The sequence below is a fragment of the Genypterus blacodes genome, unplaced genomic scaffold (assembly GCF_046128005.1).
Source record: "Genypterus blacodes isolate CSIRO-AG114 ecotype Tasmania unplaced genomic scaffold, CSIRO-AGI_Gbla_v1 ptg000292l_1, whole genome shotgun sequence".
Lineage (NCBI taxonomy): Eukaryota > Metazoa > Chordata > Actinopteri > Ophidiiformes > Ophidiidae > Genypterus > Genypterus blacodes.
In genome coordinates, this window is record NW_027467083.1 from 17,244 (window position 1) to 32,137 (window position 14,894).

Below are 14,894 nucleotides of genomic sequence, written 5' to 3' on the forward strand. Positions count from 1 at the left end.
TTATATGCTCACACCCGGTGCCTGAAATCCCTCTGGAAACCACCCGAAGGAACTAGAGTAGAATCAAAGAAGGCGCCCGGACACTGAGGGTGTTGACATTGAAGATTAAAGGGTCTGAAGTGAGGAAGCCGGCTGGTCAGCTGGTCTGTTGGACTCTCAGATCCACTGAGTGAAGACAACTTCAGCCGTCACCAGCAGAGAAGTTGGTGGAACACATTGGATTTCTATCGTCTTAACTGGACTAAGTGGATTGTGACAGCAGGTAGGTTCAGGTTTACACTTTTGGTTGGTTTACTGCACAATAAGTCTGAATGACAAGAAAGAGGAAACGTTTGAGATTCTATTTTTTCATTTCAGTTTTGCAGTTGTATGAAGCATTGCAGTCATTTGTTTCTTACTCATCTTACTGCTCATATTTGAAGCTTTTGCTCGTTCACAAAAAGTGAGTTTGGTCCGTAGATTGTAGATTTCTGCCATTCCTCCTCTTACTGGCACAGGCGCCCACATTTAGCTGGGATGAGATTGAATTTCACGACCCTAGAATAGTTTAGTCAAGCAGGCAAGTGCATTCAGGCTGTGTGAGTGTGTGTATGAGAACGCACATATGTTACAAGAGTAAGATACAGTGCGTCATGTTTGTTGTCTAAGTTGCTCAACATACAGGATAGATGATGAATCTCGAGTCAGAATCTACGTCATAAGGTTTGAATGGACGCCAAATGAAGCCCAACAGCCACACGTGCCAAGACTGAATGATTAGTTTTTACCAAATGTGCGTGTATTTCAATCATTTCATTGAATTTCTATGAACAAATGTATGAACACATTGTCAGGGCTGATTGCTGATTTTGACTGCAGCCTGAAGAAGAGCAATGTAACTCAAGCTGTAGTGCGTCAAACGTTTTACATTTGATGGCTCGTGGCTCAGAGTGAGTGTGTGTTTTTGCTCTCTAGGTGGGGAAACCCTGATATTGTCCACACGGCAACATGGACCTGTGAGTATAACTGCTGCAGTCCACAGCAACATCACACAGCATCTACAGTACATGACTCCACACTCAGTACGACTCTAATGATGAGCACACACACACACACACACACACACACACAATAATAAAGCATCTCACAGAGTAATCAGCATTTTGATATGTGAACAAAGTAAATCAGTCACATATGACATTTGTTCAATCCTTTCCATTATTCTTTTGATTGGAATTCCTCTTCCAACATGGATGATTCAGTCGTATTAGTGGGTTGATGTTTTGTCTTGTGTGTGTGTGTGTGTGTTTGTGTGTGTGTGTGTGTGTGGTTCAGGGAGGATGACAAGAACTCTGTGGACATACATGACAACCCTCCAGCTCCTGACAACGTAGTGAAGGAGGAAGGAGAGACTGTGAGTGACAGGACTGTGTCAGCCCTCCACACACACACACACACACACACACACACACACCACTGTCAGCAACACGGTGCCATTCCTGCTAAGTTTAATATAGCCACCAGCTGGGACTGTCGGAATGCAGAGCAGCGTCAAAATTAGAGGCCTGACGGAAGCGTTTCTGTCTTTTATTCTCAGTAGGATAAAATAACGCTGCTGGCTGATCTTTACAGGAAGAAGGTTTAATTACCAATGTGACTGAACACTTTCTGGGCTGAAAAAGTGCAGATGATGAAGGTGAACAGCCTGAGATGAGCAGAGTGTGTTCCACTCAACCAGTTATTCAGTTTGACTCTACTTCATTGTTGAACTCATCAAAACAACAGAGACACAAGTATTGAACTTATGAATCATAATGGAAATTCTCCACACTGATTTAGTCCAACTTATCCATTCAGTTGCTTGGTTCTTATCATAATGTCTCTGTGTGTCCAGGTCTACTTCATCTATGACGAGGAGGTGGAGGTGGAGGAGAAGGAGCCAGAACCTCCACCTCCTGTTGTCCGGGTCAACGACAAACCCCACAAGTTCAAGGACCACTACTGCAAGAAGCCCAAGTTCTGTGACGTCTGCGCCCGCATGATAGTGTGTGAGTGCTGGTTAAGTCACTCAAACGCAGGGTCAAACGTTTCAACGCTGCACCGCCGCTTTAAGGAGTGAGTTTTCACCTTTTTGCTCTTTTCTAGTGAACAACAAATTTGCTCTGAGGTGTAAAAACTGCAAGACCAACATCCACCACTCCTGTCAGTCCTACGTGGAGTTCCAGAGGTGCTTTGGCAAGATTGTGAGACGTCTTCCTTCTATTATTCTGCTGTGTTTGCACTGTCCCATTTATTTATACGTAGATCCCTCTCACATAGATCACTCCCCTTCAGTCTATTCTGTTCTGTTCTATGCCTGCGTTGAGACGAGACAGTTATTCATGATTTAATAATGTGTTTTCAGCCGCCGGGCTTCAGGAGAGCCTACAGCTCCCCTCTGTACAGCAGCGACCAACCAGACCCAAGTGAGCACCGTCAGACGAATGAGCTTATTTACTTATTAACCAAACCAAAGTAACTTAGAACTAAGATCTTCACTGTTCAATATCAAAGAAGACAGATTTCCATTTTGGTCCCAAACTATTGTATTTCATATATTTTCATAAATGTATTTGATTAGAGACACTATATGATGTATGTAGTGTGTGTGTCTATGTGGCTAACCGCTCTGTCCTGCACCAGACAACCCAAACCGGAACGACCCGGTCTTTGACACTCTGAGGGTCGGCGTCATCATGGCCAACAAGGAGCGCAAGAAGAACGAAAACGACAAGAAGAACGTGAGTGTGTGGCACCTCATGGGGGAAAGAGGAGGATTGAGCAAATATTCAGTCATTCTGGAATCATCTTCCATCTAGATGATGATGATGATGGAGGAAGAGGAAGAGGAGAACCAACAGCCAAAGGAGAACGAGGAGGGAGGAGAAGGTACAAACATGAGCGGAGTTTAAACACTGAAGGTGATGTGTGTGTGTGTGTGTAGCTGCTGATGTGTGACGCCTGCATACAGGACACAAGACCGACGACAAGAAGGAGAAGGGAGGAGACAAAGCAGACGACAAGGTGACGTCACACTCATGTCAACAGACCCTATAAAGTATCTGCACACGTTCAGACAGTCCTTTTAGACAACAAGCAGTCTGACTTGTTGTCCATGGTTGCCGTAGCTCCAGTACCAAACAGGTTATATACTAATGATGCATATTGAACTTGAGTGTTATTACTGAGTAGTGTGTGTGTGTGTGTGTGTGTGTGTTGTGCTGACAGGCTAAGGGAACGTTCTCCCAGTCCCACTACTACCTGGCTCTGTACCGCTTCAAGGCCATCGAGAAGGACGACCTCGACTTCCAGTGAGTTCACAACAAACAAACGTTCATTTACGCCTTCAAAACATTAATGTCAACAACAACAACTTCACTTTTTATGAGAGCCACTTATTTAAAGTAAATATTGTGTGTGTGTGTGTGTGTGTGTGTGTGTGTTAGTCCCGGTGATCGGATCACAGTGCTGGATGACTCCAATGAGGAGTGGTGGAGGGTGAGTGGTTCCCTCAGCTGTTAGCATGCAGGACTCTGGTTTGTTCTGTGTTTGCCGTCTTCATCCTGGCTCTGTGTTTTCAGGGGAAGATGGGAGAGAAGACGGGCTACTTCCCCACCAACTACCTCATCAAAGTGCGCGCAGCAGAGAGGGTGTTTAAGGTGACTCGCTCCTTTGTAGGGAACAGAGAGATGGGACAGATCACTCTGAAGAAGGATCAGGTAGCTGCACTGTGTGTGTGTGTGTCTGTGTGTCTGTGTGTAGATGAACAACATAACACAACACTGTCAGACTGTAACTGTATTTCCCTACAAATGTTTCAAGTTCAACAGAAGTCAAATACTCTTCTGGGTTAGGGTTTCTGTGAACATGGAAAGATGTGAAGTCAAACTAATTGCCTGAGGAGGTCAGAGGTTAAAAGGATGACAAACAAAGTCATTGCTTCCTATGAGCTTCCTGTGCGGGCCTTGGTGGGAGTGTATGGGGATCATGGTAACGCTGAGTGTTGTCTGTGTCTCAGATCGTGGTGAAGAAAGGCGATGAGAAAGGCGGCTACCTGAAGGTCAGCACGGGACGCAAGCTGGGCTACTTCCCCGCTGACCTGCTGGAGGAGATCGTGACTGTGGCATAAAGACGCCGCGCAACGCACCACAGAAGAAGAAGAAGAAGAAGAAGAAGGAAACGCACTGTGACATGAGAGATCACTCACAGCTGCCATCAGACACTTTCTATACATTGAACCTGAGCCTGCTGCTCCGCACGGCCGTCAGATCCCAAATGTTTATGTGTGACACACCGGAGCAGCAGAGGCAGCAGGGATGAGGAGCTCACACCTCTCCTCTACAATGTTAAAGAGGAAATAGAAGCAGATGAGGTATTTGCTTAGCTGTGAATAGCAGAGTGATGTGAACAATGAGACGCTTACATGCTGCACAATGAGCTGGAGAGGTTTGCATTAAGTTATAAAGCTTTAAAGGATAAACTACGACTGACGACTAACTAGACGACAGTTATTAATATATATATGATTTAACAAATTCATTCAGATTTTTACTTAAACCCATAACAAGTAATTATCTACATTTACATAAATGTTTACATTCAACTAGAAACACAGGATTATTGAATATTTAGATTATAAACAATTAAAGATGAGAGTTTGAACTCAACCAAACTTCCCTAGTGCCATATTCATGTAAACAGAGATGGAATGTGACCCCAGCAGAGGACAATGTAGATTTATTACAAACTGCACAGGTTTACCTCTAGATAATTACATTTATTTGCACATTAACTGATGTTTTAATGATGATGGTTTAATATTTGGAACACTCTCGTCCAAGCCTCATCTTTCAAATGTAAAGTAAACACCTTTAAAGATCAATGCTGCACACAACTTTACCCAAACTAAAATGACTGGTTGCACTTATTGCTGCTGATGGTTTGGAATATGAATGTTTCGCATATTAAAGCTGAAGTGTACTTCAATGAAGTCTGACAGACAAACATGAAATAAAACGCTGCTATATTTTGATTCTCTGCTCATTCTCTCTGGCACGTTTCTTCTTTTATTTATCCTTAATTTCCTCTGGTTGACACTTATGCAGCACTGAGCACAAGCGCGTCTATTTATAAGCTGGAACATGAACCTCCAGGTCAAACTTGTCAGCTCAGATTCAACTCAGGTATCAGACAGGAATGTGAGACGACTGCTGGACAGACTTCAGAACGACGACACCTAGCGGGAGAACTGGGTACTGCGGGAAAAACAACTCTTTCGTTTGGATTTAAAATATAATATGTTGTCTTCCTGCGCTGGTTTGTTTCCAACATTTTGTGAGTTTTGTCAAAGTGTTTACGTGTAACACTTATAGGGCAAAGAGAAGAGAAGCATCTGTACCGGACAAGCGTACATCAGTATTTGGTGAAACTGTGTCTCGATGACGTCACTATATTGATTGATCGCTGTGAAACTCGCACGCCAGAAGTCTCTGTCTTGATATGGATGATATCAGATTATAGCCTCAGCTCTGCAGAAGACGCATCATCGACATATTATCCCCTCAAAGTGTATCTTCGACTGATTGAAGTCGCGTATTCTTGAGTCGATCGACATTTTGTATTTCTTTCCGCTGCTGTGCCGCGTCATCTTGGTTCACTTGTTCCCATTCCCAATTACAGAGAAATTCTGCCATCAATCGGTCGAGCGTGCCCACTGCAACACACAGGTTTTCGTTATTCTTATTTTATATTGGATAGAAATAGGAAGCCCCGCAATAAAGCAGGGCATCGAAAAATTGGCTAAAACTCTAAATGTTCCTCTCCACGGAAATCTTTAGTAAAAGGCGAAAGATTTATACGATCTGAAGAGAACCCAGAGTATTCTGAAGGCAAAGAGTCAGAGTGTAAGGCCCGATTCCTCGCCTCTCCGCTCTCCACCACGGTTTTCAAGACTGCTTTTCCCCTACAAAGACTTTGAACGCCACCTACCGGTCAAACTTGCTTACAGCAGAACATAAAGTCAGCCTACTGCATAGAAACACTATACATTACAGTGACGTGTATATGTGTAGGGATACGTGGTTGTTTTTCAGATTTTGGTCCCTATCTTCCTTTTACACCTTTACTTCGATAATATAGGACTTTAAGCAGAAGATTACATCTTTGAAAGCAGAGCTTGTGGGCTACACGAATATATGTGATTTGACTCGACATACATCAGTGTTTCAGAATTGCAGTAATCAGTATGATTCACACTTCTGCATGTGAAATGTTGTGGGTATGTTGCATCAAAAGTGATAACTTCATTTTAACAGTGTGAGGAAGCCCCGCAATAAAGCAGGGCATCAAAAAATTAGTTGAAACTCTTAATGTTCCTCTCCACGGAAATCTTTAGTAAAAGGCGAAAGATTTATACGATCTGAAGAGAAACAAGAGCGTACTGACAAACAAATGGCAAAGTGTGGAAGCCCATTCTCCGCCTCACCGCTCTCAATTACGGTTTCAAAATCTAAGGTTCCTCGTATTTCTATTATTCTACTTTTTGTATTTCAGTCATCACATATACGTCGCACACACATCATGCCTAAAAAAGGGCCAAGATTTTCAATGAAAATATGTATGTGAACGTTGCTGAAGATAGTTTAGTGTGTTTACCGGGGAAAGCCCGTTGCATTGTGGGATAATGGCGGCCATGGCCGCGTCACTACTTTTCAACAAACATCGTTTCTCTCCTAAAACGCAGCTCATTAGTTTGGCACACACTCGTATAAGCTAAAAGACGACCGAATACATTGGGAGTATTATATATTATATAAGATATAAGTACCAGTTGGATGTTTTCCATAAACGCTAAAAGGGTATGTTTGTACGCATGCGCATTGCGTTTTGGCGCCAGAGATCAAATGTATTATTCCTCGTCTCCTCTGTTCCGCATTGGGCCGTTAACAATTCAGCTCAGATATCGAATAATACCTCAAGAATGTCTTATTTGTTTAGTTATTTCCCCGCGATTCAATAAAATATTTATATCTTCAGAATTCAAAACGCCTCTCCATGAGTTACACACGACATTTACGCTGTTTTCACAACTTCAGACGTGCGTAGTAGGTCAACACCGGAAGCCATTACTCTCCCCAGACTTTGCAATTAACCATAAATACAAGACAATAACATCAATGTGCATTATTATGATAAATGTTGAACAGCATTAAACAAGAACAAATATGTGTATTTCATGTGTAAATATATATCTATGCTACTTATTATTCATTACATTCACGTTAAAATGTAAATCTCCTATTTTTTTAAACCGTCAAGTTGATGCTCAGTAGGAGCAAACTTTTAAAACAGATGCAACCTATAATGTAAAGGTTTAGATGTGAACAGCTGAACGATACTGAGAATATGTAGTCTACAAAATGCAATCAAAACTTGCGGGAGGAAGCACGAACTCTTCTCCATTCTTGCCCATGGCGCTGATTCTGTTTTTGTAAGGGTGTTGTGTGATAAACTCAATGCAGAAACTACAGGCCAACATAACCCCATGAATATCTAAAATGAGCAACAACACGGTGAAGCTTGAAACCTTCTGGGGTCTGTACTTACATCCCACATGGCCCTCATGCTAATCTGCTCCTTTGCATGAGGCAGCTTGTCTGACTGCTTGGGACTCGCAGGGACATTTGTCGGCTGTAGCCTGATAGGCTGCGACGCTGGCAGATCCTCAGCAGACTTGTCAGTGATTTTTGCATTTCCCGGAGAGAACGCTTGTCATTTTGTCATCCTCCCTGTGGCTAAAGTATGCAGGGACAGCGGGGAGGACTGTCAAGACTGCGTCCGCCCCAGAGCGCCTTTCCTGGGTTGATGAGTCATAATAAGAGCCGGCCAGGTGGAAGCGGAAATGTGTGTGTGTGTTTCTCTCTCTCTCTCTCTCTCTCTCTCTCTGAGTATGTGTAATGCAAAGTCAATCAATTCAATTATTGGTTGTCTGATTGATGTGATAATACTCAATAGTGACATTGAACACGATTGAGTGTGTTTTTCATTCCTTTTAATTCTTTGTTGAGTCAACCCCACCCCCCCCCCCCCCCCCCCCCCCCACACACACACACACTATAATTACTAATTAACACAATTTACTTGATGAATATTTTAATTAATTGACATTAACGATCCCGATTTCTGTTGATCAAACGTTGATGATGTAAAATCTCTCTCTGTGTGTGTGAGGGCTCGGGGGGCAGAGAGAGAGAGAGAGCGAGAGAGAGAGCGAGCGAGAGAGAGAGAGAGAGAGAGAGAGAGAGAGAGAGAGAGAGAGAGAGAGAGAAAGAGAGACAGAGAGAGAGACAGAGAGAGAGAGAGAGAGACAGAGAGAGAGAGAGAGTTGAGGACTCACTCCCGATATTCCCAGCAGGTTTGGGGCTTTTGACTCTGCAGAATGTCTTCTTCTACTTCTCCTGAGCGGAATTAGTGAGCGCAGCTTCAGTTTCCTAAACCTGCACTCGTTCGCTCGGGCAGGTTTCCATCTGTGCTCCGCGGATGGAGACTCGCTGTAAGATGAGGGCGCTGTGCTTGAACTTTGCCTTCACCTGTCTGTGGCTCCTTCCGACAGCGGTGAGTAAGACGAGCTCAGATCCCGCGGTGGTGTTGATGTCGCTTAATCACCACCGCAGGATCTGTCGCTGCCAATTAAGGCTGTCTGGCTGTTGCGCGGTCGGTCAGTCAATGTTGTGCAGACTCGAGTGTTACCGGGCTGTTTCATCTCTGTGCAGCGAGGAGTGTGTGAGAGTGTTTGATTTCATGATGCAAACTGAGAAGACACACAGCTAAACAGTGACATCAGTAAACTACAATAAATATAGTGAGTGATACTTGTGACAAAACCTCAAACTCTCCTCTGTGTGATGATGATGATGATGAGCATGAGACTGATAACATAGATCACAGGTTTATCCATTAGCTTATCTAAAGGTTACTGTCACACAGCTCATATATTCTCACCCAATCAAGTCAAAATGTGGCAACAACTAGTTATTATTGCCATCATCAATAAATGTATCACGTTTTCCTAATATAGTTAATTATATGTTTGCGTATAAAATCGGAAAAACTGACAATTACATGTTAAAAGTACCTTATTTAGTTTGAACGTCACACACCAGAGATGCTGGAGCCAGCAAGGGTTGCCAATTTCCCGTATGATAAAAGGTTCAAAATTGACCCATCAATCATTAGATTAATCACAGGACTAATCAAAATGAATGAAATGTAAAATATACCTAAAACAAGTAAGTGAAACAGATACTAGTGTGTTAAAAAATGAAAGGCAAGCTGACAGGAAATTTGAAATCCTTTAGGATTTATGTAATTTGGCACAGACTATTTAATTCATATGAACAATATATGTATTATTAGATGAAGCTTTATATAGATATTTAATCACTGAACAGCTCGTGTCTGGTGTGTTGTGTCTTGATTCCATCTGTGCTGCTGATCCTCTGAACATAATATACACATATACGTTAGAAATGAGCTTTCACTCCTTCCAGGCTTGTGGTTTTGTAACATTAATCATTTTACTTTGTTTACTGTGACCATGCTGACAAAACTCTAACTTTGACTCCAACAGTGCAGCTGTGAGGGTTAAAGCTGATGTCACTATGTTTTTGTCTTTCATCAGTTAAACAGAAAGTTGTTGGATGGAGATCAGTTCTTACACAAAGCTCTCCGTGGTCTGTAGACAGGGTTTTAGTAATGTCTTAAAAGCTGACACAGTCTTCCTTTACCGATAGTGGAAATGTTCTTAAAAATGTGATTACTGTTCTGAGTTCCCCAGCAGGTAGTTGAGCACAGCGGTGTTGTGCTCGCATCCACTCCAGCGCTGTTGCAGTCACAGTGTTGGCATCTTGACACAGAGCCAATGACACAGCTGTCACACACTGGGCTCCAATTAGAGTGGGTGAGAGAGGCACGTAGCTGGAGGTTTAGGCTCGTAACAATAGGCACAGCTGGAGCTCACTTTGCTGGGAACAGGGGAAGGCAGAGATTGGCATACAGGGGCTGCGGTGGAGGGGTTGGGGGGGTGAATCCCACTTGTTGGTGGGAGATAATGACATCCCAGGAGCTGTTTATCTAGAAATCTGGGCGAGGATCACCATAAACCTTTGTCCTCAATTTGCCACATTATGATGGAAACAGAAATCAAATTCTCCAAATGTTCCTCTCTTACGCTTGTAACCTTCATCACTGCATGTGTTTGAAGATCAGAATGACCTTTTTCTGATTCTATCTCTGTGCGTCTGTGTGCACTGCGTCGTCATTCATCAGTCATCTTTGTGTTTCATTTTAGTCTGTAGCGTGAAGTGCAGTCAGGTCTGAACGTATTCTATGTAATCTAATTCAAAAGAAGGGAAACTAGGAAACGCAGACATGAAAGAGAACAGGAAGGTTAAGTTGTAATCTTTTACGCTTTATGGAATCCTTGCACCTGTTTGGTACAAAGTGTCGTGCAGATCAATATGGAGAAGTCTCTGCTAATGTCTTTGTTTATATTTGACCTTCTTGTGCGTTTATAACTAAGAATTTCATTGATTCTCTGCAGTGTTTTCAGCAGCGACCCGTGCGCTCACATCACGCTCCAGAGCAAGCACATCCAATAATAAACCCATAGATACACACTGATATCAAGGTCGCATCATGGGAACGGCAGAAAAGAGGAGTGAGGAGTTTAAACAAGATAAGAGAGAGAGAGAGAGAGAGAGAGAGAGAGAGAGAGAGAGAGAGAGAGAGAGAGAGAGAGAGAGAGAGAGAGGACGCAAATTAAAATGTGTTAATAGTTAATAGTTGTGTGTGTGTGTGTGTGTGTGTGTGTGTGTGTGTGTGTGTGTTCTTCGTCCTTGCCTGAGGGAGTTGACCTATTGATTGTTGCCAATTTTCCATCATCCTCATTCTGAGGAACAGAAGCATCAAGACATAATTATTCGAATCGATTAGCTGTTACCTTGTAATGTAGCTTACAGTCAGGCTGTCCTTCAGTCTGCGGTCGCCATGACGCAACGCTCCTCTCTCTCACCTCGACGAACTCTATGGTGCACAGAAAACTTCCTGATATGCTTTAGACGCGATTATATTGTTGGCTGCCTTTATGTTTTGTGTGTGTGTGTGTGTGTGTGTGTGTGTGTGTGTGTGTGTGTGTGTGTGTGTGTGTGTGTGCGTGTGCGTGTGTGTGTGGATGTGTCATTAGATTCATGGACTCATTGGGAAAAAGTGTTTTTGCTATTTCAATATCAAAGGGAAAATAATTCAGCATTGTGATGAATGTGTGTGTGCAGACTGCATGAGGCTAAGTGAGGCGACCCAGCAGAGTGATGCATGCTGGGATATCTTCAAGGGAGTAGTTCTGCTGATAGCGGCGTGTTTGAGAGTTCAGTACGCGTGTGTGTGTGTGTATGTGTGTGTGTGTGTGTGTGTGTGTGAGTGTGTTTGTGTTGATTTAAGTTCACCAAGTCTCAGTGAAGTAGCTTTCACTAGTAGCTGTATACTGTACCTTTTTCCAAGCTAGTGTGGAAATGAATTGGAAAAGCTTGTTATGGTAGCTACTTGTAGCTTTATAATCCCACCACAGCAGGTTGACGTGGCTTCCTTTTCCTTTCACCTACAGGTCCAAGAAACATCTGAACCGCTGCACTACCAATTCCCACACAGAGGGGAGGAGGGAGGAGGAGCAGGAGGAGCAGGAGGAGCAGGAGCAGGAGCAGGAGCAGGAGCAGGAGCAGGAGCAGGAGCAGGAGCAGCACTGAAGGCCAAACAACTCTCCAAAGACTTACAGATCATCTCTACCAAGCCCAAAACCTCTGCATACGGCTCTCTCAGCCCGTACGGTTGGCCCCAGAACTTCTCCCAAGCTACGGATCAGTATGCGTTCCGCTCTCCTCCAAAACCCAAACCTCCAGCAAAAACCTCCTCCAAGGCCAAGAAGATCCTGGGCTGGGGGGATTTTTACTTTAATGTGAAAACAATAAAGTTCAGCCTGCTGGTGACGGGGAAGATCGTAGACCACATCAACGGGACCTTCAGTGTCTACTTCCGTCACAATTCCTCCCGATTGGGGAACATTTCCGTCAGCATCGTGCCGCCCTCCCAGGCCGTGGGGTGGGAGGTCCTGGATTCAGGAGATCAGGGAGCTTACACCAAAAACTCAGTCCTGGTTCCCGATCGGTTGTCCCACTTCCAGAGCCCGCCTCAGTCTACCAGCTCCTCTCCTCCTGAGCAGCACAAGCAGCAGCAGGAGATGATGATGGTGACTGAGCTCAACTGCCGGGTGGAGTACCAGAGAACCAACCGGTCCAAGAAGACCAAGCCCTGCCTGTACGACCCGGGCCAGACCTGCTACTCCGAAAACACCCAATCCCAGGCCGCCTGGATCTGTGCCAAACCCTTTAAGGTCATATGCATCTTCATCGCCTTCACCGGCACAGATTACAGGCTGGTGCAGAAGGTTTGTCCGGACCACAACTTTCAGACGGACCAGAACCAGCAGCATTTTGGATAAAGGACTTTACTCCATGAAAGTTCAGACGCAGAATCGTCACGCGTTCTTCAAAACCACGCATTCGTCTCCGGAACACGTTTGAGGCGAACGTACAGACGTTTTTACAGAAGAGGAGCCACCAACATAACCACGCCTCCATGTTCATGACTTCACCATTATCATGACATCTTCCCTCACTTTAAAATACATCAGAGCAGCTACGTCAACGTCCACGAGGTCCTGGAGATCCTGGAGATCCTGGAGATCCTGGAGATCCTGGAGATTCTGGAGATCCTGGTTCTTCTGGTTTTAGGCCACATGATGCTCCCACGCTCTCTTCTGTGGAAAGCTGTGGCACAAACGATTCACAGGGACGACCACGTGCTGCCAGTGACTTCCTGTTGTAAATACTTATACAGCATATTAACTTACCTACACATGTATACATACAGCCTCAACTCTCTGCAGTGTAAAGTCAACTTCCACTCAATTTAGTTTCCTTTGCTACCTAAACATCGAGCAGGCTCATATGAACACAGGCAGTAGAGGCAGTGAGTAGGTCCTTGGTTTGAATCCCAACTTTGACCCATGAGCAAGGCACTATATGCTGTAGAGCTGGAGTTGGGCCGCTTGGCTGTTATTGGTGTAATTTAACAATAAAGAAAGTCTTAAATCTGTAAAAAACGATCTAAACGTGTGTAAGATCTCTTTAAGTTTCTACTGTTTGTGTTGACGCTGAGCATGTTTCTACACACGTGACCGTTGCTCCTCCGCATGTCGTCCTGATTAGAGGTCAGGTCAGGTTCTGGTCCAGTGATTGATATGATGACAGATGGTTCATGTTTAAGAGGCAACATGCTGCGACCTCAGAATCATGTAAATGTATTCAATGTTGACTGACAGGTTGACAATTTAGCACACGGATGGATTTGGTGTAAAGTTACAAAGTCAAATATTTGTATTATTACTTTAACTTCACTACAGATCCATAATAAAATATACATGTAGTTTTACTCCACTACTTTGATCAAAACTACGACAGAATATTTGGGCTGCAATTGAAAAAATAGTAAGTTGAGAAGAAAAAGTGTGTTTAAGTCTAAGTTGTGTAAATGTTTTCTCTTGTGAAGTTAAAGCTGCACAGTTACTTCTTGCTTTATCTTCTTAAACGTGAACCCATCTGTTCCTATAGTAAATGTATGCTTGTATCCTATAGGGTCTTTGTGTGTTGAGAACATGAAGGTTTGAAGAGTTTACCTACAAAATAAAAGAGAAACCCTTTGATTGCAGTGATTGTTGCGTTGTGTTGGTGTGTGTGTGTGTGTGTGTGTTTGTGATTCTCTGTGCTGCTGAAAACACAGAGAATGAAGCTGCTGGATGCCGGTGAATGTTTATGCGTCGTCAAAATGAGCTGGTAGTCGTCCGTGGTTTACGTAAGACTTAATACAGTCAAGGCTGAGAGACAAAATGTTCACAAAAGATGAAAAGATGTGGCTTAAGCAGGTGTTTGTGCTGCAGCTGTATCTGCAGCAGGAGAGGAAGAGGCTTGTGTAACTCTAATGCAGACAAACTCAGTCAGTACCTGGATTCCTCTTTTTCAGGTCCAAGGTTTTTCCACAGAACAACACATTTGGTTTCCACTGCCTTTCATTTAATGGATTGTTCAGAACTTCAAAAGGAGCATTATTCCTGCTCCTTGTTTCCGACGCTCCCATTAAAAGTATTAAAGTATTATCATTTTGAGTGATGAAAGTGTTTCTGCTCTTGTTGGGGGTTTGCAGGAGACACCAAAGGAGCAATCTGAGACAACACACACAGAAAAATAACATCTCGTCTGATCCCAGGAATCGGTGTTTGTCTCTCCTGAGGTTCTAACAAACTAAAGCTGCTTTCTTCTGTTTGGATGGAACTTACCTCTGATTTTACCCCTGTCTATACTACAGCTCTTTAAATACACTTTCCCAACCCACAAACACGCGGTTGGCATTAGATGACCTCATCCTTATTGTGAGGGTTATATTTTGCTTTAAGGCTCTTAATGGGATTTCTTCTGATGAGGACAGAAATCCGTACGAGTGAACTCAACCAGATCCAAACTGTTAAAGTGAAGAAAGCATCGATGTCAGACACCAGCTCGTGTCTTTATATTGTCTATTTGTAAGTGATGATCAGTCATTAAACTCACTGTTTGTGTAAAATCATGTTTCTGTATGTGTGTGTGTGTGTGTGTGTGTGTGTGTCAGTTGGGTGGTGCTGTTTCAAATGTCATGAAATAGACGTTTTTGTGGCAAGTTGAAATCCCAAAGGAGCGACTGAAGGAACCTGAACACTGACAGATTTAGGATGA

At 43.5% G+C, this 14,894-nt stretch overlaps 2 protein-coding genes and 2 non-coding genes across 4 annotated transcripts; 2 read left to right on the forward strand and 2 right to left on the reverse strand.

The window, feature by feature from the left end:
• Positions 1–987: 987 nt before the first annotated feature.
• Positions 988–4,147, forward strand: stac3 (SH3 and cysteine rich domain 3). The gene is made up of 12 exons (XM_076137065.1): positions 988–995; positions 1,315–1,393; positions 1,874–2,027; positions 2,125–2,222; positions 2,384–2,444; positions 2,662–2,759; positions 2,838–2,907; positions 2,990–3,042; positions 3,247–3,329; positions 3,465–3,516; positions 3,600–3,737; positions 4,037–4,147. The coding sequence occupies exons 1-12, from the start codon at positions 988–990 to the stop codon at positions 4,145–4,147; spliced, it is 1,005 nt and encodes a 334-aa protein (XP_075993180.1).
• A 1,636-nt stretch (positions 4,148–5,783) lies between these two features.
• On the reverse strand, positions 5,784–5,899 carry LOC142988082 (U5 spliceosomal RNA). Its single transcript, XR_012960558.1, has one exon. It is a non-coding gene; the product is annotated as a U5 spliceosomal RNA (small nuclear RNA).
• Positions 5,900–6,340: 441 nt separating this feature from the next.
• Positions 6,341–6,455, reverse strand: LOC142988083 (U5 spliceosomal RNA). The gene has a single exon (XR_012960559.1). It is a non-coding gene; the product is annotated as a U5 spliceosomal RNA (small nuclear RNA).
• A 2,101-nt stretch (positions 6,456–8,556) lies between these two features.
• Positions 8,557–12,568, forward strand: LOC142988078 (neurexophilin-2-like). Its single transcript, XM_076137080.1, has 2 exons — positions 8,557–8,631; positions 11,678–12,568. The coding sequence occupies exons 1-2, from the start codon at positions 8,557–8,559 to the stop codon at positions 12,566–12,568; spliced, it is 966 nt and encodes a 321-aa protein (XP_075993195.1).
• The last annotated feature ends 2,326 nt before the right edge of the window (positions 12,569–14,894 follow it).